Source organism: Hetaerina americana, unplaced genomic scaffold (assembly GCF_022747635.1).
Source record: "Hetaerina americana unplaced genomic scaffold, ioHetAmer1.1.p SCAF_6, whole genome shotgun sequence".
In the NCBI taxonomy this organism is placed as follows: domain Eukaryota; kingdom Metazoa; phylum Arthropoda; class Insecta; order Odonata; family Calopterygidae; genus Hetaerina; species Hetaerina americana.
In genome coordinates this window covers 43968983-43990937 of record NW_027287205.1, presented here as the reverse complement: position 1 = coordinate 43990937, position 21955 = coordinate 43968983, and the positions used below count along the sequence as shown (strand labels likewise).

The window sequence follows — 21955 nt, the reverse complement described above, 5'->3', positions numbered from 1 at the left end:
TATGCAGAAGTAATTGTCAAGTTTTCAATCTAAATTCAAAAGCTGGATGTAAGAGTGCAGGATTATATTTGTGTCTATTTTTTAATCTCTTATCTCCAGCTGTGCCCCTGAATTCGATGATTTGTCAATGCATTTGAATGGAATTTGGATTTCTTTTCCATCATGATCATGCCATGACTCTGGTGTCTGTTTGTTAATGGTTTTAAGTTTACTGTGAGCTTTGCTGAGGACCTCAAAAGTTATTACATTCAGATAAATTAACTATAATTACAAAAATCACTAGACATATACATATTTAGTGGGTACTTTTGATCAGTTGGCATGTAGGTGTATTGGGAGGTATTAGATCGTTGAAAATATCATGTTGAAGGAATGGAAATGGATGCAAACACATGCACAAGTGCAATTAATTGATTATCCTTGATGAATGGATGAAAAACTGTCATACGCTATGTAGAAATTTAAAGTAGGAGAATGACAAGGGACTATTGCAGTAGTGGGCATATTTGTACTTGTTCAACTTAAACTTAATATGATGTCTATATGCCTCAATTCAGTCTAGTATGACACAATTTTCATTGAAAGAAGATAATTCACATTGCATCAAAATCAGTTACCAGTCCTCTACAACATGCCTACTTTAATTCATACCTGTGTATCAGTCCAGGGTAACATTGCACGCAATGCTTAGCATTGTGTTGGTTTTTACGAAAGGATAATATTTTGCACCTTAACATACATTATAACCTTAATTATTATATAATAATAAGTACAAATGTGCTGGAAAAAAGCTAATTTTATGGATATGATTTCTGTATGTCACATTTTCAGTTGCCCTTGATGAAATTTCAATATTTCCTTGATCATTCCGATATTTTCATGTAAATTTTACTCCAAAAATGATATTGCAATTTTCAATTGGTACAATAAGTCCAGAGTTGGCATGTGTGGGCAGGTACCATCAATCAGTAAGAAGGCAAAACCTTATTTATAAATTTCATCCCTGACCTCAAGATCTTCAGACATCTCAAATTTATTAAACATTGTTTGAAATAGAAAAAATATCCTAGTACATAATCCATTTTCTCTTCCTCATCATTGCACAACCAAGCTAGTCTGGTATTTTTGGACTCACCTTGTGCAAAAAATCCCATTAGTGGTGTGTAATGTGTTTGGCACCAATCGTTTTATAGTGGCCTCTATTAATTCCTACCAATATTTTACGTACTTGTTTGAATGGCATTATTTTCAATCTGATTCCATTGATTTTATTTAAAGGTTCTAATAATACATATTTCATGGATAGTTTAGTATTTAATAGGTTATATGGTGCACAAAGTTTAGAATTTGTGCATTAAGGCTTCTGCAAGCCAATAGTAATGACACTGGAACACCATGAAAGTTTACAGAACATGATAGAAGCCTGAAAAGCCTTTGTAATGCTTTTAGGTGCCAGTTCTCCCAATAAAGTTACTTGAATGGCGTTAATGATTTATTTGACTGGTTTTATGCAGTGTTAATTGGAAATATTTTCATATTTGAAAATATGTAACTGTAAACTTTAAAGGGGATATAATATCTGTAGTTTACTTTTTCATATCATTTTTTAATAAAGGGTTAAACCCTTCAGAAGAATACATAATTTTACAAATTAACTACTTACACATTTCAAAGATAATTTTATAGAATATTTTAGTACAAAAATCAAGTTATTTTTGCTGTTTCAAGATATTTATTTTTGTGCCTGCACATGGTTTTGCTTTTAGATTTTCAATATTTATTTGAATAGTGCATATTTTATCATTATGAAAGGTCAATTCCAAAATTTTTTTGTTCTCTGGATTCTATGTAGTTATCTAAATGAAAAAAATAATTAAGTAAATTTTCCTGGTTCAGGCTAACTCCTTACTGTGTAATGTTGTTTTATTAAAATAACGTAGATGCAAGAGAGTGAAGCAGTAACTGAAAAAAGGAGCTAATTTTTTAGTCACTGCCTAATTTGATTTTGATAATTAAAAGTTTTTAATTCAGTGCCTGTCAGTCTCTTTGGTGTTTCATTAGCCTAGTGGTTAGAAAATTAGGTTTTGGACTGGAGGGTTGCTTTGAACAACCCTATCTAAAATCCATGCAGAATAATATTCTGAATACCAAAACTTGTTCTTAACTGCAGGTGACTCAGGGAAAGGAACTAGCCCTTCTATGAGTTTGTATTTTATGTGCCGTAGGGCATCTAAAGCTTTACCATCCCCACACAGTACAAGGTTATCAGTTGTATATACAAAATGTATCTACTGTAGATATCTATTGAATGTCCAGATTTCATTCTATTGACACCCAATGATAAAACATGTATTCATGCTTGGATATCATATCAATATAATTGCACATTGTCTGTAAAACATCCTAAATTGGCTATATGTTAATCATGATACATGCAGTAAGCTTTGTTTGATGGATGATAGATACATTAATGTGAATATCCTCACCATACTTAAGCTTGTTTAATTTCAAACTTGTCGGATATCAGCACTTTGAGTTAAAATATTCTTTAATATTGAATTCTAAGAGTAATTTCTCATTAGTCATATGTAATAATAAAAGTTGTATTAGTTGCATTTTATCAGTGATCTAGCACTGGATGTCCAATATTTATACACATCATATCCTTTGATATTGAGTTATGGATATGCTATGTATATCTGTTGCATATACGCTAAGTGAATGGGCATCTGGTGCATTTTAGTGATTCTCATTGTACATCCATTGGATATTTTGTGTTGTCTGGGTCACTTATCAGATTTAGCCATTTAGTAGATCAATTTGGTGAAAGAATATCACTCAAATAATTGCTGGATCAATTGGAAAGACTGACTTTGCAAGTCTCTAATTGCTTGTTAATGTTTGTACTCTTTTAGTGCCTTATTATTGAATTATTTTTTTCTGCCATCTCTCTGAATGCTTTAACCTTACCCGCACATGAAATTGATTGGTTACCTGGACATTTTGCAGATCTACAAACTCCTTACCAGTCAGAGCAAGCTCCTCAAGGAGAGGGAGATCATGTTCAAGGAACTCAGTATGGACAAGACTCGGATGACAGACCTGAAGAAGAGGAGCATTTTGAAGATGAAACCCCAGGAGCCACCTCTCGACCAATCGCAGATAGCTCTCCTACCCCTTCCCAAGCTCAGTCCCCCATTCCACCCTCCTACCCCCAGTCCCCCAAGGAGTACGAGCAGGAGCAGTACGCTACCGAGGAGGGGGAGGGTGGGGACGATGCCCCCAGAGTGGATGGAGCAGACAGAGGGTCAGACAGACTGGCTCCTTCCCCTGGAGGGGGAAGTTACAGTCCCCCGGGGGGTGCAGATGACGACGACATGGGCGGAGGTGAGGGCAGAAGGGAGGGATCAGATTGAAGAACCATGGGAAGGGGAGTTGGGAAGGATGAGTGAATACAAGGTCGCCAGAAAGAGACATGTTTTGGAGTGTGACTCCCAGAAGAATGGTTATCCAGTTGATGTGGCTGGACCGCTGACCCTTGAAGACTTGGCTACGGTTTGCGATACATAGAGCTCGCTGGCGTGGAAGTTGGGATCTTCTGTGTTTTGTGTCAGCATCGAATGAGGGTAACCATGTTTGAATTGAGTAGTGACTGGAGAGTTTGGTTTATTGGGAAAATTCATCCATTTGCAATCCCTGCTGAAAAAATTCTTCCAGTGGTTGGTTTTATGGAAAACTGTGGTCTCACGTGTAATGTACCAAAGGACAAGGGGTTGTCACTTAACATTTATTTTCATCAAAGCTCCTGTGGAGCTTCTTCAACCTTTAAATCTTTGCCATCAAAATTAAGTTATCAAGGACAATATCATTAACAGAAATGGCATCCATATCATGATGTCATAACCATCCAGTTAATATTCTTATCATATTTTTACAGATAAGACGACTCAGAACTTCTCTTCATTGGGAATTAAGCAAACTCATGGCATTGTGTGATATGAGGCTTGCTACAAACCTGGGAATCTTGTTATTACCAGAGAATTCAGAAAAATTAATTGAAATATTGACTGAATTGGGTACTTCAATTATCCAGAAATTTTCAAAAAAATTCTCTTGCTGATTCAAAAAAATGCTTCTTTGTTGAATAATTTTGAAACCATAGCAGAATGTAGGAACAAATAGTGCAATATAATTATTTAAATTCTTCATTGCAACTAATAAATACAGAAGTGTAACAACCCAGTATATACTATTTTAAAATCCATGTTCAATATTTTAATGAATCTTGTAATATAGTCGTGATTGCTCTTTTGAAATATTTAACTATTGAACACCCCTATCCATCAGTTTAATTATTTTTCTCAAGTTATGCCCATGTACTTACCACCCTTATTGAATTCTTATCCCCTCAGCTTGGTTTCACCAGTCTTAAGGATATAAAAAGTTTTTCATGATGGTAATTTGGTTGGAACTAATGTGTAGAGGCTGGTCAAAGTTTATCATTCAAAGGTTGCCAGTTAAGTGGCATATTAAACCATGAACTTCTAGATGCATATAACTGACAGCAGTTTAGGAATTTTCTGATAAATTTCCTGTTATTGTTGTGTTTGGCATTGTACATATCCTTGGTAATGATCTCAGCTGTCTCATGAAATGTTATTGTACTAGCTACTTTAACTGCTACCCAAAATTACCATTGTTAGGGTTTCCCATCAATCTGATTGTGATTGGATGAATTGTGCTTCTGTTAGAGTTGGTAGGTTTGGCTGATTGATTGGATTAGCTTTGTGAAGTTGAAGATTAGAATAAAGCTTTTAAAGTTGGCTATGCTGTGTCATCCCCATTTTAACAATTCTGTTTTTGGATACTCTACTTATGGGTCATGTGTTTATGAGCCCAATTGTAGTCCATAGCGGATGCATTGCTCCCTCATGAAAGTTGATGGATCAATAGCCTTTATCTTCATTTCAATCCTGAAATAGAGGTTCCAAGATGAATGATTTTTTTTTAATTTGACAGTAGTGAAATCTCTATTTTTCACTTTGTTCCTACATTAATCTAAGCTCTTTGGTAAAAGGATTGGGAAATGGGAAGGTTAAAGATGCAATGTTCCATCCTTCACCAAATAGGGAGGTATGGCAAATGATGCAATGTCACTATCATTGCATCATTTGCCGGAGATTGATCACTATCTTGCTGCAGTGTCGGCAAGATAGTGATCAACTTGAGAGAGAGTTCTGACTTTGTTTAAACGTAAGGGCATTTATTTGTTTAGTTACAATTCAGGATGTTGAAATAAAACCCTGAAATATCTACAGGGATAAAAGCTGAATTACATTGTTGCAAATAATTAGCACAACACTACTTATGTATCACTCTCTGCTTAAGAATGTTTTTGTGTTATGAATAACATAGATTTTGAATTGAGTTTAGTATTTCCTATCTTTAAAAAAATAAGTTTTTTGTCTGTAAATGAGAGGAATAAGTTAGCAATGCAGTGTTGATTTTTTGTTGCTAAAATTTCTCAGCATGATTTATAGTAAATGCGTGAAGAATTAATTAATGCTTAGTTGCCGGAGAGGACATTGCTTTAAGAAAAGTATCTAAAAAGTTGTCCCTACACTCTAACGGGATTGAAATTAAATGAACATATAGTCAAAATACTCTTTTAGCATTAGAAGTGTATACTAATATGAATAGTGATTTTTAAAGGCCTGATTGTATTTTCTGGGCCATTGAATCAATTTTTTTGGCAGCTTATATATTTTATAGTAAATGACGCCTTACAAAGCAAATCCAATCATCTAGCTCTGCGTGGGAATATGAGAAGCATGCTCGATTTGGCAATGGAGTTCATGTCAAAGTCATTTGATCTGTTTCACATGAATAAAATTTGTGTGAGATTTTAGTAAGGAAGACGGTATAGCATTGGAAATAGATTTGATCAATTGTTACTTAAAGCACTGCCATTATCAGCCTGTTTCTATTGGGCTTGAGATATGTATAGTTTTTGAATGTTGAATATTCAAATAATTTATGAATGACAACAGATGTGTATTTATTGATGATAAAAAAGAAATAGTTGCACTAATAAATGTTTGCAAGAAATGGTGGATTATTTTTTTCTAATTTATCTGAATTTTTTATAAATATCTTGAGAATGGTTTTTGGAGTTTATTTGTGAAATAGATGTGTAAGCAAGGTACTTATTACTACAGAGTCCCTGTATATAGTATAATGATACAAAATAATTCTATAATGTAAATTTAACAACAACAAACTATTTTATAATTTTTTATGTTTTTCTTATTTGATTGAATATTTCTAAATGTATATTATGAAAACAGAACATTATTTTGTACAAAGAGTTTCAAGGAAAGTTTTCAAAACATTTTACTAATAACAAATGATTGCATCATCGTAAGTATCCTAACTAATTGAGTCTCAGGTTGTGGTCTATTTGCCTCTGATACTTATGAAGCTACAAACTACATAGGCATTTTTCCCCCTGGCAATTATATCTCTGTCTTGAGATGCTAATTTTCGTTCTTCAAGCAGTTCGATAAGGTTTTAATCATTCCCCTCTTCTCTGGTTATGTTTGTCCAGAATCATAGCTCCTATCTCATGTACAAATAGATCTTAGAACCTCATAAGCCCAGTTTTTGTCTTACTTTCAGGGGCAATCATAATTGCTTCTAGTAGGGGGCACCCATGCCAGATAGTAGGTAGACTGAAGGATAGGAATAAGAGTAAAGACAACAGAACAAAATAATAACCCCAGGGTCATTGCCTCAGTGAGGTGGCTGCAAAGGCATTGAACCCAATGGGATGCCCATTTAAGGTGGTTTTACATTAAAAGACCTGCTACTGTAGGCATTGGAATAAGCCCTGCACTCTTTCCCATGACACTATGGACATTAGCAGATGGAAAATTACTATAATCCTGGTAACTAAGGGGCACCACCGACTAGGCTTGGTGTGATGCCTGGGGGCAGGGGAGGCAAGGTTTTCAGAGTTATCATCACATGAAGTCCTTACCCAATCAATCTGAAATCAGTATAATTGAGGAATCGTAAGAGGATCACAATACTGACGAATTAATTTTCTTTTGATCTCAGCCTACTTTAATCAGTCATCTATTTTTCTGGAATGTTACTTTTAATAGTCCAACTCTTTCAACTTCTTTGTCCCTTTTTACTTATGTAATGTAACAGTGAGTGGCTAATTTTTTCTACCTCTATTTCGAAGAATAGTTCTATTTAGGCCTCAAGAATACTTAAACAGAAGAAGAAGTTCTTTGACAACTGAGAGAAGAGAGAAGTTCGTGGAAGGTGGACAAGTAGGGAAACTGTTTGGGCACATCCTCGATTAACTATAAGCCATTGCCTTTGGTAAATATGCATGATTGAAGCCATTGTAAAGGAGAGGCATTATAGAGCAGGGTCAAGGGTATATTGATAGTGGTAGGTGATGAAGACATCAATACAAAGAACTGTGAGAAAATCAAAATAATGGCAGATTGAAGAACTGCTAAAAACCAATCCTGTTTGATAGCTATTGTAGATAGAATTTCTGTGTCTTGCAGTCTTTAATGTCGCTACTCTACTCCAAAATATTTTATTCAGCACTGTGGTTAATTCACTAAATTATTGGTTGTGCTAAGAATCTCAGTTAATTTTGCTTTGATATTTTCCTTCCAAGCAAAGTACATTAGAATATTTCTTTCTTATTTCATTGATATTTTATGAAAATGAATTTGTGGTCTCTGATACATAGTATTTAGACAGTCCTGAATACTAATGCACACCCTTTAGAGCTTTTAAAATACCTTAAGAATGAAAAAACTTTGCCTCGATGGGTATTTTTAATCCTGTAATATAATGTATAATTAAAAGGTGCATCTTCACAGTACTACATAGTTCAAGCTGTATTCTTTTCAGAGTATCAGAACTTTAATGGAAACTAGTTATAGGGACAATGGAAAAGAATCTTTAGTGCGACAATTTCAGAGAGTAAAAATCATTCCCCTTGACCGGGATCCCTGACTTCAGGACATGCCATAACATGGGATAATCCATCTCAAGTAAAGTGTATGGTGGCTGTCAAAAAATAATTCTCCCGCAAATTTCTCCAGGGTTAAATGCGAATTTTCTGTAAGGGGCTTCAAAGAACTTATGACAGGCGTGGGGAATTTTCAATAACACACTCTCTAGAACCATAATCACGGAGGTTACTTCTAGACTTTGCTTTTGCAAAGAAGGAACAGTGGCAAACGTTAAGACTTAAACATGTTTCCAAAACTTATCATGGCGTTAAAATCACTCGGACCCTTTATTTAAAATTCTAGAAAAACGAAGGAAAACACTTGAATTAGCCTGTAACGTAAGGCGTATTCAATCATGCTGTAAATTTAATGTTGATCAATTAATTACGTATGTGCGCCTGGAACAATTTCGATGCGTTTATTTCTCTAAGCCTGATTGGTCTGATAATTGAATCAGTTCAAATTTGCGTTAACTTAGTTACTGTTAACGGATACCAGTTGTGTTTGCCGTTAAGCTGAGTGGGTTAGAAATTTGAGTAATTGTTACTAGTCTGTTCGCAACGTATTGAACATCAATGTAAAACGTTTCTTTGAGTTTTAAAGACATTCTTATATGATTGAAACACTTATTTAAGGGTAAGTAAGTGGTGTATTTTGTTTGGTGAAAGTTTTACTTAATTTCTATACTCTGTGTGTTTGGCGGGCACGAATTAAACTTAGGAAATATCCTCAATTCCATGTTTTCCTTTCATTATTACAATAATTTCAGATGGTACCGAAAACGATATCATGAATGGTTTATATATAGGCAAAGAGATCTATATATAGTACCATACGGTAGTATATACAATATTGTATGAAAAGAGTCTCTGGGATGACAAGCTTCAACGTCCATGCACCACCTTTCCTGATTTCGGATCGATTAAGGTGAGTTTTCAATGTAATGAGTTGATGTTGATGTAACGCATGTTCGGAAACGACCTAAATTTACCGATGCTCACTATTTTGAGAATAAGTGTCCGCAGACTTGTTCACTTTTTTAGAGTCGCTTGAATAATATATGAAAAATTATGGCAAAAATATTTGTCAATTAATCAGCCAATGGCAAGCTTGGTTTTCAAAATATTTACATAGCGACGGAAACGATAAAAGATGCGCGAGAGTTGCAGATGCTTATTTAAATTTGGTATGTGTTTGGTTTGGTATACGTGTTACCGGTTTCATCTTTTCTATATTGGTAGTGTTGGTAAGTATCGCGCCTTAATCTCGCTGTATGCTCGATTTAAAAGGTAATTTTTGGTTTGGTGATTTTTTTGGAGAAAACGGGAAATGAGGAGAAGAGAAAAAGAGTAAGAAGGTATGAAATTACCCTCGCCACAATTTCTTTTGAGTGTTGGTACGGCAATTTCGTATCTCTTTTCATCTTCGTAGGTAGCAAAGAAGTTCAATGAATACCCTAGGAAAAATAGATTTGACGCCTATGAGGCAGTGATTCAGTTACATAAGGTATTTGGGGAGAGGTTGGGTTAGCTATTTCATTACACTTTTTTATTGGAGTGGGGATTCGGGAAGACTCATGTGTAAGGTTTATTATAATTTGTGGGGTGACTGCCAGTCAATATGGTGTTAACTATCCTACGTTAGAATGTTCAATGTGACTTTTGAGGACGTAGTTCTGCGTCTGACTTAGCCCCGTGTATGGATGCCAGATGGGTCAATCTTAAAGTCGCAGAAAGCGCACTCGGGTTGCTTTTCATCGAACAACAAAATAATAAATGAAAGAAACATGAAGACACTTGCTTTGAAGATTCCGATGCTCCCAGGTGGATAGATTTAGGGTATTTTAATCAACAGTGCAATCAGCCGGCAGTACATTTTCAACTTGTGGGCACCCACTTTCCGAGAGAGTGAAGCCTCTCTGCACAGGGTACAGCGAGCGTGAGAAGTTCTAAGAATCCTGCACGATATTTAATCTACCGGTTAAGGTTCGTTTTGAATGGATACAACGGCCAAATAAAAGTTTTGTTACTCCCAACAAAACACAACCCAACATCCTAGTTTACGGCAAGCACCTCTTCATCTCCGTATATATGTATATACTGTATATATGCTCCCTCCCCTCATCCCGTTCAACATCCCTACCCTGTTCCTTCCCTTTCCTCGTTTGCCTAACATTCTCCCCTCTATTACAGTCTTCAACATCCCACTACCGCTCGATACGCCCTTCATCCATTTTTCCTGCCTCCATAGGATTTCTCCCAACAAACCCCTCTCTTCGCCCACGACGCCAAGTACATCCTCATTTGTTTTCTTCTCGGTCCATTTCACCTTCTCCATCCTTCTACACACCCACTTTCCAAAGGCCTCCAATCTACGTCTATCCTGCTGCTTCAGTGACCATGTTTCCGCACCGGATATAACTACGCTCCACAACAAAGTTTTGACTAGCCTTTTCTTAACATCTTCACTCAACTTCCCTGTCGCCAACTCCCTCCTTGTGAAAATCTCTTTCCCTAGCGCACTTCTTCACCTTACATCCCTACTACTTTGACCATTTTGGTCCAAAATACTACCTTGATCAAAAATTTCCCGGAATTTATTCAGAAAATTAAAAATACAAGTTTATTCATCTAAATCTATATTGTCCCCTTCAAAGTAATCCCCATCGACTGCAACACACTTATGCCAGCGCTTGATCCAATCCTCGAAACATTTTTTATATTCGGTTTTCGGTATGTCCATCAGTGCTTCCTGCGATTTTTCCATTACTTCCTCTCGGCTGCTAAAACGCGTTCCCCGTAATGGTTTTTTAACTCGATTGAACAGAAAGAAGTCACAGGGAGCCAAATCAGGTGAATTCGGTGGCTGTTGGATGGTATTTGTGGCATTTTTCGTCAAAAAATTACGAATAATGATAGCACTGTGCGACGGTGCGTTATCATGGTGCAAAATCCACGAGTTTTCTGCCCACATTTCTGGTCTCTTTCGGCGAATTGCTTCACGCAAACGTCTCATAACGCCCAAATAATACTCTTTGTTTACTGTCTGGCCTTCTGGCAAAAATTCATGATGCACTACACCGTTGTAATCCATGAAAACCGTCAGCATTGCCTTCTTTTTTGACTGAAAACGACGTGGTTTTTTTGGTCTCGGCTCATTTGGTGAACGCCATTCACTTGCCTGATGTCTGGATTGCGTGTCGTACTCATAAACCCACGTCTCGTCTCCAGTAATGATCCTTTTGATGAATGTGGGATCGGATTCAGCCTCGCAAATCATGTCTTTTGCGACGTCAACACGGTCTCTTTTTTGCATGAAATTGAGGTCTTTTGGCACCAACTTTGCTGCTACACGACGGAAACCCAAATCATTAACCACAATGTCTTGAGCGGATCCATAGGCAATGTTCAAGTCCTCCGCTATTTCTCTGATGGTTAATTTGCGGTTATTGACCAACATTTCTTTTACTTTATCAATTTTTTCACCGACTTTCGATGTCGATGGTCTGCCACTGCGTTCATCATCTTCGATTGACTCACGACCACTTCTGAACCGCTCGTGCCACTGGTAAACGACCGTTTTTTTTAGAGAATCGTTGCCGAAACACTTTTCCAACATTTCCAACGTCCGTGCGCCACTAAATCCGTTTTTTACGCAAAATTTAATACAAGTTCGTTGTTGCAAATTTAAATCCATTTCTGCAATTGTAAAAAATCGCCAACACACACAGAGATAGATGTACTCTTGGCTACGTAACTTTTGCAAATGTCAAGTTATGACACTAAGATTTAAAGGGAATATCAACAACAGATGTACCAATTTAACAAATAAACAGAACTCAAATCGGAACGATGGGAGCGACACACGGTGGTTATTCCGGGAACTTTTTGATCAAGGTAGTACTTCCGAGAAACGTAAATTGTTCCACCTGCTCTAGTTTTTGCCCTCCTATTTTAATTTTAACCTTATCCTTTGTCTTTATGGAAAATCACATCAACTTTGTTTCATTTATATTAATTCTCATCCCAAATTTATCGCACTGAATTTCCAAGTCAATCAGCATTGCTTGCAACCCAGTGGCTGACTGACTAATTACAGCTGGGTCATCAGCAAACATAACTGATTTTACGTATTCCCCTCCGGCTTTCATTTATATCTCCGGTTCTTCCCATGCCTCTTTGATCATTTCCACTGCATACAGGTTAAACAGCACCGGTGATAATGGACAACCCTGCCTCACACCTTTTCTTAACCCTGCCCATCCGGACTCACCGTCTCCCTCTCGCACCTGAGCGGGCTGAGAAAGGTTGCGGATTAGCTTCCTGTTCCTTCAATGTTTTCCTATTGTCTGCAATATACTCATTAGGTTCTCCCAATTCACTCTTTCAAACGCGAAGTGAAACGAAGTGTTTTTCCTAATCTACGAAACAGGCAAATACGTCCTGATTATACAGGGTCGCACCCAAAAGTGGTAGGACTGATATTTTTACAATAATTTTATTGACGATATACTTGCATCGACTTACTAATCTTCAAAGTATGCTCCTTGAGCTGCTATACACTTAGTATAACGTTGCTCCCATTCCCCGTACGCTCGCTGGAAATTTTCTTTGGGGATGCCGTTGATGACCCTCGTCGAAGCCTCTTGAACGGCCTTTATCGAGTCAAAACGTCGTCCCTTGAGCTGTCTTTTCATCAGGGGGAAGAAGACGAAGTCCGGTGGTGCCAGATCGGGAGAATAGTGCGGGTGCGGCAACGTGGCATTGCCGTATTTGGCCAGGAGCTGTCGTTCGACACTCAGAATTTTCGGCACCATCTTGGCGCACACCTTGCGCATGGCCAAATCCTGTGAAATAATGCGTTGGACGTTGGATGCTGACAGACCCAACTGGTCTGCAATTTCTTCACTGGTTAAGCGTCGGTCTGTGTTCAGCAGTGTCCTCACTCTGTCCACATTCGTGTCGGTTCTTGCCGTCGACGGCTGTCCGGAGCGATGGTCGTCTTCAACGAGCTCCCTACCCTCTTTAAACAACTTGTGCCACTCAAATACTGTGGAACGGCTTAAGGCAGTGTCCCCATAAGCCTGCATGATCATATCGATGGTCTCAGTGGCCGTCTTCCCGAGTTTCGCACAAAACTTCACGGAATAACGTTGCTCTAAATTCGATTCATTTTGTTTTTCGGCGCGGACAAAAAACTTGCTTCGCTAAAAACGGTGTCCTTACTCAACGACAGCCCGCAGGCGACTGAGGTTGGTGTCGGTCTGTTGCTAAGAGCCCCCTCCTCCTAACCCTGCCAAGCAGACCCCCCTCCACCGCTCCGTTCGCGCCAGAGAAAATCAGTCCTACCACTTTTGGGTGCGACCCCGTATTCTATATTACTCTCGATTAGTGATCTCATTACTGCAATGGCCTCTCCCCTTTCTAGACTCAAACTGATCCCCTTATTAACGATTTGCCCTAATCTCCCTCCTTTTGCTGATGATCCTGAGAATCACTTTGGGAACCTGCGCGATAGTAAATTTGGAAAGGACAGTGGGTCATCGAGGGCGACTAGACCCTGATCAGAACTACCGTGACGCTTAAGGTGTGACCGAATTTTAATGTCTGCTACCTGTGGGTGAGTTGCTGGTGGATTGGCTCTAGAATCATTGGATGCGTGGTTTCTTTTAAGATTGGAAAGTAAACCTTTTAACTTCAACATTTTAATGTGCACTATTGTCAATTGAAGTAAAATTAAAAATTAGTTTTGCTCATCCTAATACATTGTTTTCGTTTATTCGTGTCTTGGAGCAAATTAAGGAAATATTTTTCTTAATTTTGCTGTTATATAAATACTTTTAAATGTTATTGATCATCGGAGACATTGTGCAGATACTTTTAGATTTCGCGTAATACAATTTTAAGTATTCGTCAATATTATAAAGAAGTTTAAAAATGTATGTTTCATTTCATTGTATGTATTTCGATACGTCAAAAAGAAAATTATAAGTTGTCTTTAATAGTAATGCACTTTTTAGTGAAGAGACATAATTGAACTGATCGGTAACGTTTAAAAAAAAAGGCTTTGTCAAACCTTAATCCATCTTTTTCTTTTTTTTTAGAAAATCGAGTCAGGCTGGTATTATTGATAGCTACTATTATTAAGTAAGGGGGGAGAGGGCTCACATGTTAGGATCCTTACAGATAAGGGTTGGGCTAAAAAAAATAAAAATGGCTTTACGTAATGAAGAAGGCGCCTTCTTAATATTCATATATGATGCAAATTGTTAGTAAAACTAGCAGAGCGATTTGGCTGAAATTCACAGGCCTTCTGCCCGTGTAAGGAATCCTCTAAAAAAGGTGACCTCATTTCCAAATGTCCCGGATTTGTCGCTGAATCCAATGGTAATTTCAGCATAAAAGGCGATTAAAAACAGTAAATATGCGAAAAAATATAACGAGATGAAACTCTGAGGAATTATGTGCACATACTCTTACCTGTAGGTCCACGTTTCCATAATCATCATTATTTAACTTTGCATCACTTTCAACTCCCTTAATTCCATTCAAAACTACCTCGTTTTCCCAGAATTTTCCTTCCTGTTTCCATCTTCAGCATCTTATTCTCTCTCAGTATCTCCTGCATCCACTTATCCTGCCCCTTCCAAAATTCTCCTAATTTCTCCTAACAGCCGTCCCTCTTCCACTACCATTCCCAGAACTTCATTTTTTTCCTTTCTGCCCATTTTATATTTCCATTCTTAATGATAGGGAAGTGACGCAAGAGACTTTGCGTTTACACAAAACCTATTCGGTGGAACCCAGCCTTATGTCTCACATCCCTAACATTATAATGGATTTCCGTTAAGTATCAGCCACAACTATCTCTTTTCCATTCTTAACCTCTCATATTTCAGAGGCTTACAGTCTACGCTTATCTTTCTGCCTATATAGCCAATTTTCAGAACCTTTCAAAACTGCGCTTCGTGTTACAGTTTTCTCTATTGTTTTTCTGAAATCCTTAATTTACGTCCCTGCCATCAATTCCCTCCTTTTGAAAGCTTATTTGCCTGGTGAACTTCTACTTTGTATGCCCCTTTTATTTTCCCACCCCTCCGCGATGCTTTCTAATTAGGTAACTGTTATACCTGTTCCAGTTTATGTCCTGTTCTAGTTTATGTCAACCTTAATGTTTATTATGAGAAAAGCAAATTTGCACTTTTCCGCAGATTTATGTGTAACGTACGTGTTTCAGTTCATCGACCCATCTTCAGGTACAAGACACAACGACATCACTTTTCGAGCCTTTCTTGTGTGGGAGTAAGGGAGCATAATTGTGAAATAGCTTTAGATTTTAATTTTTTCTGAAAGAGATTGGCGACAATGTTTACACTCTAGCTATTCAGGAATTTTTCTCGGGTTTCCAACCGGGTCAGGTTTCGGAGTACCGACGTTTCGATGGCTGCCATCGTCTTCAGGGTTGAAGTCACTTCAACCCTGAAGACGATGGCAGAGTCAGCCATCGAAACGTCGGTACTCCGAAACCTGACCCGGTTGGAAACCCGAGAAAAATTCCTGAATACTATTCGCCGGGAAAGCCTGAGATCCTTCATTACTCTAGCTATTGGATACTGCTATTGATTTTATGGTTTCCAGCTCATGGTTGGCATTTTTTATAGTTAGGGATAAATTAACAAGTCGGTGTATCATTGAATGGAGGACAGTTTCTGGTTCGTATGGTGGCAGGAATCGGATGGGATGATAACATCACTGCAACATGGTTTCTTGTTAATGTTCAAACTATGTTTATTGTCTATGATAGATATGGAAAGGTCAAGAAAGTTCAACTCTTTTCCGGATTCGATTTTCACGGTGAACTTAATTTTGGGGTGCTGGGCATTTAAAAGATTGAGTAAACCGTCTATTTTTCTTATACTCCCAGCCCAGGAGTATATGACGTCGTCCTCATAGCGATACCAGTAGAAAATATTAGTTAGGATAGGATGGCCAGAGTTGAATAGTTTTGATTCTAAATTGTCCATTAATATTTCTGCTAATCGTGGGGACAGAGGAAATCTCATTGCTAAGCCGTCCGTTTGATAGAACTAATTTTTGAATAAAAAATAATTCTGGTTTGCACACAGTTCCATGAGTAGATTGAGTTCTTTGGTAAGCACAGGGTTCATGTAGGTGTCTCTCAGTAAATCCTTGGTGAGTAACAAAGTTTTTTGAATGAACACAAAAGTAAATACAGTTTTTACGTCAAAGAAAACTAGTTCGAGTTGAGAGACAAAGAGATATGGTGAAGATTACGTGCTAAGTGAATGGAATATTCACTCGCGTGATTAGATGACTGCATTCACGAATTCTCTGTTCTAGTAGCTTACAGTGCCCTGGCTCTGGGGTGATGGAGGAGAAGGGAGAGAAAGCAATGCACAACTTTTTTGTCATGGGAAGAAGCATTTTTCCTGACAGGGAAAAAGGTGGGCGAGTTAGAGGGTTAGTACCGGCCACAGTGGTTGTTTTCTAATCCATATTTTCGAGCCTGGTACATTGGCCAATATAAAAGATGTAGTAGTATTTTCAGTGGACAAAATTGGTGACACTACTAGGAGTGTAGGAGTTGGAATGCAATGGTAGTAATTTGAGGACTCATTTTTGGAGAAGTCGATGTTCGTATCAATGTTGTCCAAGAATTCAGTGGGGTAAAAAAAATCTATGGCAAGCAATAAAATGTAAAATGGTATACCGGGTATCCGTAATGAAATACGATGTGAATTTCTTCAACTCGGTATGAAATTCGTCCATTTGTATCGTAATGCTGATGACTCTGGATGCCGTTACGTCTAAACTTGCGCCTTTCAATTTGCGAGTTCACGATAGTCAAATTCGAAAAAATCAATTATAAACCTTGAAGAGTTAATTTAGATTTCAAATTTTCTGGCTCCTCTTGATCCTTCCTTGGAAAATCACAAAAGAAAGAACATACTTTTGGTTCGACGATTACTTTTCATTGCCGTTAATAGAATTATGAACCTTTGGTGAAATACACGCACATTTAGTTGATGTCACTGCTACCTGAATTAAACTAAGGTGTGAGTAATATTATAGACTATCTAACTATTTAGTCGTTTGTTTCATATACATTTATGATACGTTTTACTGCGATTTTCTTCACTTGATGTCAAAAAATAGACTGGAAGACAATAATAATGGGAATTAAATGGGAATTCAATTATATTAGGCGCCCCGAGTCATTTAGTGCTGAACTTCCACTTACTTCCATTAATTACCCTACTCGAAGAAACCGCCTTGGCCATCTGAACAGGGGAAGAACTCATTCTCTTGTCGGGAGCTGCCATCTATTAGCTGCTAAAGTAACTTAAATCAGCAGGAGGGCTTCCGAAAAATCAATATTGGTTGGCTTCATTCGTTCGCCGTCTTCGGGAGGCCGTGGCATCTAGCGACCGATGGCGTAACTAACTACCTCTTTGCTCCTCTCTCCATCTGCGGAGAGGGAATAATCATCATCTGATTCACTCCCTCTCTCTCTCTCTCATGCAGGGGCGAATCTTCTGTTCCAGGTCAGAGACCCGCGTCGGACGCTGTGCCCGTGAAAAACCTTTATAACCTTGTCGGTCATTTAATGATTCGCGTTCCTTCACGAAGATAATTTTACATGTCTTTAAAAATTTATTCGTACATATTGTGAGTGAAACTTTAAATACCATTACCTTCAGCTGCTACAGCATTAATTTTTGAACATGTTAGTTCTATTCGCTTGGTTAAGTTACAGTATCTACCAATGATTTGCAATTCATCAGATTAAATGAATTTCCGGATGATTGTTTTTCTCTGTGACTGTGGAAACACCAAAAGAAATATTGATTGAAATTTATCTCGAAATTATTATTATTTTTACTATAAATTGAAAAACTAGGAAATATCACGTAGGTTAGTAGCAAGAAGAATTGGCCTTTCGTCGATTAAGAGAGTGAGAGGAAGACAGAGAAGTGCTTGGCACGATGTATCCGACCGAAGAACGGAAAGTTTATGATAGCATTTTGTCGAGCTTGCTCTTCCCGGAAATCATTTGATTTCCGGCGTTTGGTGAGCTTATTCGAAAATCTGCCAACTGCGTAATAGCATCCACATTCATTCCGCTGTGGCAAGCAAGTGAAAATTCGGTTGACGAATGCTAACTGAATTCCATGATAACAGCGAGCCCTGGTACAACATTTTACGCGTCCCACTTGTCTCTGTAACAGTAAAATTTCTGAGAAATCGAGCCGATATTATTATTCCTTGCTATCCTTACGCCTCTGGTGGCGTGTGCGCCCCTTGGGATTCAGATATACCTTTAAATTGTGACTAGGCCTCCCAGGGACCGGGCCACCAGAGTTGACAAGACTGGCCGAGGCTGGACTCGAACCAACGGCCTTCGGGTAACGATGCCTTGCGTTAACATATGGGTTAGCATACGAGGGCGTTACCAACCTATCTAAACCGGTAGGTAAGGAAGTCATTAAGTTTAACGTCGAGTAAGTAACCACGATCGGCTCATCAATTATCAATGCCACCCGGCTTATCGCCTAACAGCAATGTATCCTAAATAAATAAATAAATTAGGCTCTTTTGCTATATTCCGCCTATACGATACGTTTACAATACCTGACACTAATTAGTTTTCGACAAAAATAATCAGAAAGAAGCGTATTTAAATGTCATATGTTTCATCTTAAAATTGAACCATTTGGTTTTTAAAACACAAAACTTCAAGCTCGAACTGAATATTATTTTTGCATTAACTGCTAATGGCAAAGGATGAGCGGCAATACCTTATTCTTACAAACCGGGGAAAAACAGGAATACGAAAGTTCTCAAAAAAAACATTGCATGAAAAACTTCTCCATGAGAATTAATGTTTCACGGCTTAAGGGCTTTATAGTGGCAACGCAATTTTCATTGGTTACCTCCCTCCTGAAATCCTTAATTTGTTTCGTCATACTCAATATTTACTGCCTGTAATTACTAAATATAATAATTATTATGGTTTATAGCACTAATTTTAGCGTGGAAAATGATTTCAATGGCGAAAAACTCTGGTATTAATTAAAAATTCATATAAAATAATTTTTTCGTTCTTGTAAAAATTGAATTAGCTAAGAGCAGAGTTCTCAAGGAGTTCAAGTGACTCGAATAAACCGTCCTAATGAGACTGAGGCAGTTCAGGGGATGATGACTGGGAAAACAAGGACGGTCGGAGGAGCCCGCAGAGGGCACTTAATCTGTCCCTTGACAAGCATTCCCTCCTTCGGGGGAGTAAGTTCCTGCAACTCGTGGTGCTTACACGGGAGATCACGCTAATGCGTACGATAACCCAATGAAATATTCTGGCGAGACAGTTGGCGTTGTGCCTTTAAATTATCATGAAATGGTTCAACATTCGCTAGAAAATGGATTTGTACGTGGAAAAATTGTTTATGTGTAATTTTTTTGTTTTCATAAATTCTGCAAAGTAAAATATAGCACTAGTATTAAAATATACTAATGCTAGATTTCCTTGTGTTATCCGGGGGTATAATCTTCCAATATTGCTTGAAGGATCTACGATAAGTACGTGTCTACTCGTATGGCAACTAAGTTGTGACTGTTTGGAGTGACTTAAAAAAGCATTTTTCAGACATTCTCTCTTTGTGATTGAAAATGTTACTTTTACAGTGACATAAAATGGAATAATTATTTTTTTACGCTTACAGTTCATGAAATGACTATACCAGTCTCTTTGAAACAATTATGTTTCTATGAATAAAACTACCTCTAAAATTCCCCAAAAACCAATGCCTCAGAAATGGGGCATTCTAGATGCGGTCTAATTAACATGGAATAGTATATCTTTTTTCTCATCCATATTAATACTAGGGATGGCACTTTGATCTTATCAATCAATGATTTGTCGTCAATTATAATTGGTTCCCCCGAAATCGAATGCATCGATTAATCGTAATCACTTAATCCATTAATCAGTTTATTTTGGCCTAAATAATTTGCAATTTCATTTAAAATTATTAATTACCATATTTCATATAAAACTAAGGGGAAATAATAGCAGTCTGGATATTTGAATTATTCATTAGGATTATATCTATAGGGAAAATTAATATTAAATTTATGAAAAAAATTCCTTTATATGATCTGATAACATAGCCCTTTTCGAAAATTGCCCTCGCGTTTCTGGAGTAATGCAGCCATCATTGTAAATATATAAAACGTTTTAGTCACCATACATATTACCATATGTAATATTAGGATATTATAAGATAATTATGAAGAATACAGGTTTCAACCATAAAGCATTGCGAGACCAATAGAAGTCGTGTCAAAGCCACAGATTTTGTCGCAAAATTCTCTCTTTGTAGAGGAAAAAGTAAAGGTCCAAATTAGTCAGGGATCAAGTGGCCGCCGACTTGATACACTTCATGATTTTATTCGAAGAAGGAAGCAACCAGTTTGATTTCATCTTAGAATTAATAATACAAACAATCACTTTTTTCTATCATACATTCACTTCTTAAATACAAAAAGTAAAATCTCTAGCGTGTCACCGCCGAATAGTTATTAATATATCTGTTATTTTCTACCATAATTGTACTTTCCACTGCTTACTTGGAGTCTTGTGTGATTCCCGTGATAATCACTTACCTCTTTTGGTCATGCTTTAGATATCTCGATATATATAAAATGCCAAATATCTAACGCCTGAATGAAAGGGAATGTATTTTATATGATTCCTAAATGAATTTCTGCAATCACAATCCTTTACTTGAGGAATTAGTGTTCTACTATTCTCTGGATATTCTCATGTGGAAATAGCTTAATAACATGTTCTTTCGTCCAGAAAAATTTTCCCGTTCCATCGTTCGCTAAAATTGTCTGCGCATTATTTATAGTGGAAGAAGTCAAAGAAGGCTAAAATATGTGGCTAAAATCCGGGAAGTAGCAGCTCCATAATCTAGAATTCAATAATCATCGATTGCCAGCCTTAGTGTTGCGGGCCTGTTATCCTGGTTGCACGATTTCCAGGCGCAAATATGAAGAGAGCAGAGATTTCTATTTTTCTGGAGATAAAATCCTTTGGAGCCAAAACATAACTGATTTTTAGACCAATGTCTCGATCGATAATCTAGTAAATGTGAAGAGTGATGGCTTTTCTACTCGAGCCGAAAGGAGTACAATTTATACTCCTAGAAGATACGGACACAAGGGTGGCTGGGTGGAAACCGGTACCAGCTACCGCCTGCCAACTGCTGACTCTTCTGTTCTGTCGGGGCCGCCATTATATTTACTGTTAATGTATTACTGCTGGGGAGGAACTTTATAGGGCTCTTTTGATGTTTAAACGGCAAATATCAGTTTATCCGCGGTGATGCGGAAATATTTACTGTAATTAGTAAGAAAATGATATCTTCATACAAGTCTTCAATTTGGACAGGCTAATCAATTTCTTCTTTTAGAACTAATTGACGCTGTTGAATAAAAAGTGAGGCTCAGAAAAATTGTTTCCTGCAATCTTTTTATTTGTATGGCGTAACTTTTCATGTAAAAGATATTAAAGCGCTTATAAAATGACGTTTTAATCCTGTGTTAACCAGTATTTTTTTCGATATCAGAATCACAGGATAGTGTCTGAACTCTTTACTCTGTTGTGGGTGTTCCTTAGAATTTTTTCGAGACTTATAGTTTAAAAATTGAATCAGATATTTCTTTTTTTCGAATCGAAATAGCTGAAAGTACGCAGGATAAATCAAATTTTTGGACGGCTTTTTTCGGCATATGATTGAAATCAATGTTTATTCGATTAATTGGGAGATAAAAAAAATAAGAGTGCTGGTATTCCGTCAACCAAGTTTCAAATTGAATTAGTAATGT

The 21955-nt window shown here is 37.4% G+C and overlaps 1 protein-coding gene across 3 annotated transcripts in view; it reads left to right on the top strand.

Moving 5' to 3' along the window:
- LOC139695053 (serologically defined colon cancer antigen 8 homolog) overlaps positions 1-6042 on the top strand; it is a 49789-nt gene extending 43747 nt beyond the window's left edge. For 2 of the 3 annotated variants that reach the window (XM_071593659.1, XM_071593658.1), the window contains one exon: positions 3010-3199. In XM_071593659.1, the coding sequence (XP_071449760.1) occupies positions 3010-3097 (88 nt within the window). In that variant the 3' untranslated portion in view covers positions 3098-3199. Of the gene's footprint in view, positions 1-3009 lie in introns of all 3 variants that reach the window. The other variant, XM_071593660.1, reaches the window with a different exon arrangement.
- Positions 6043-21955: the final 15913 nt, after the last annotated feature.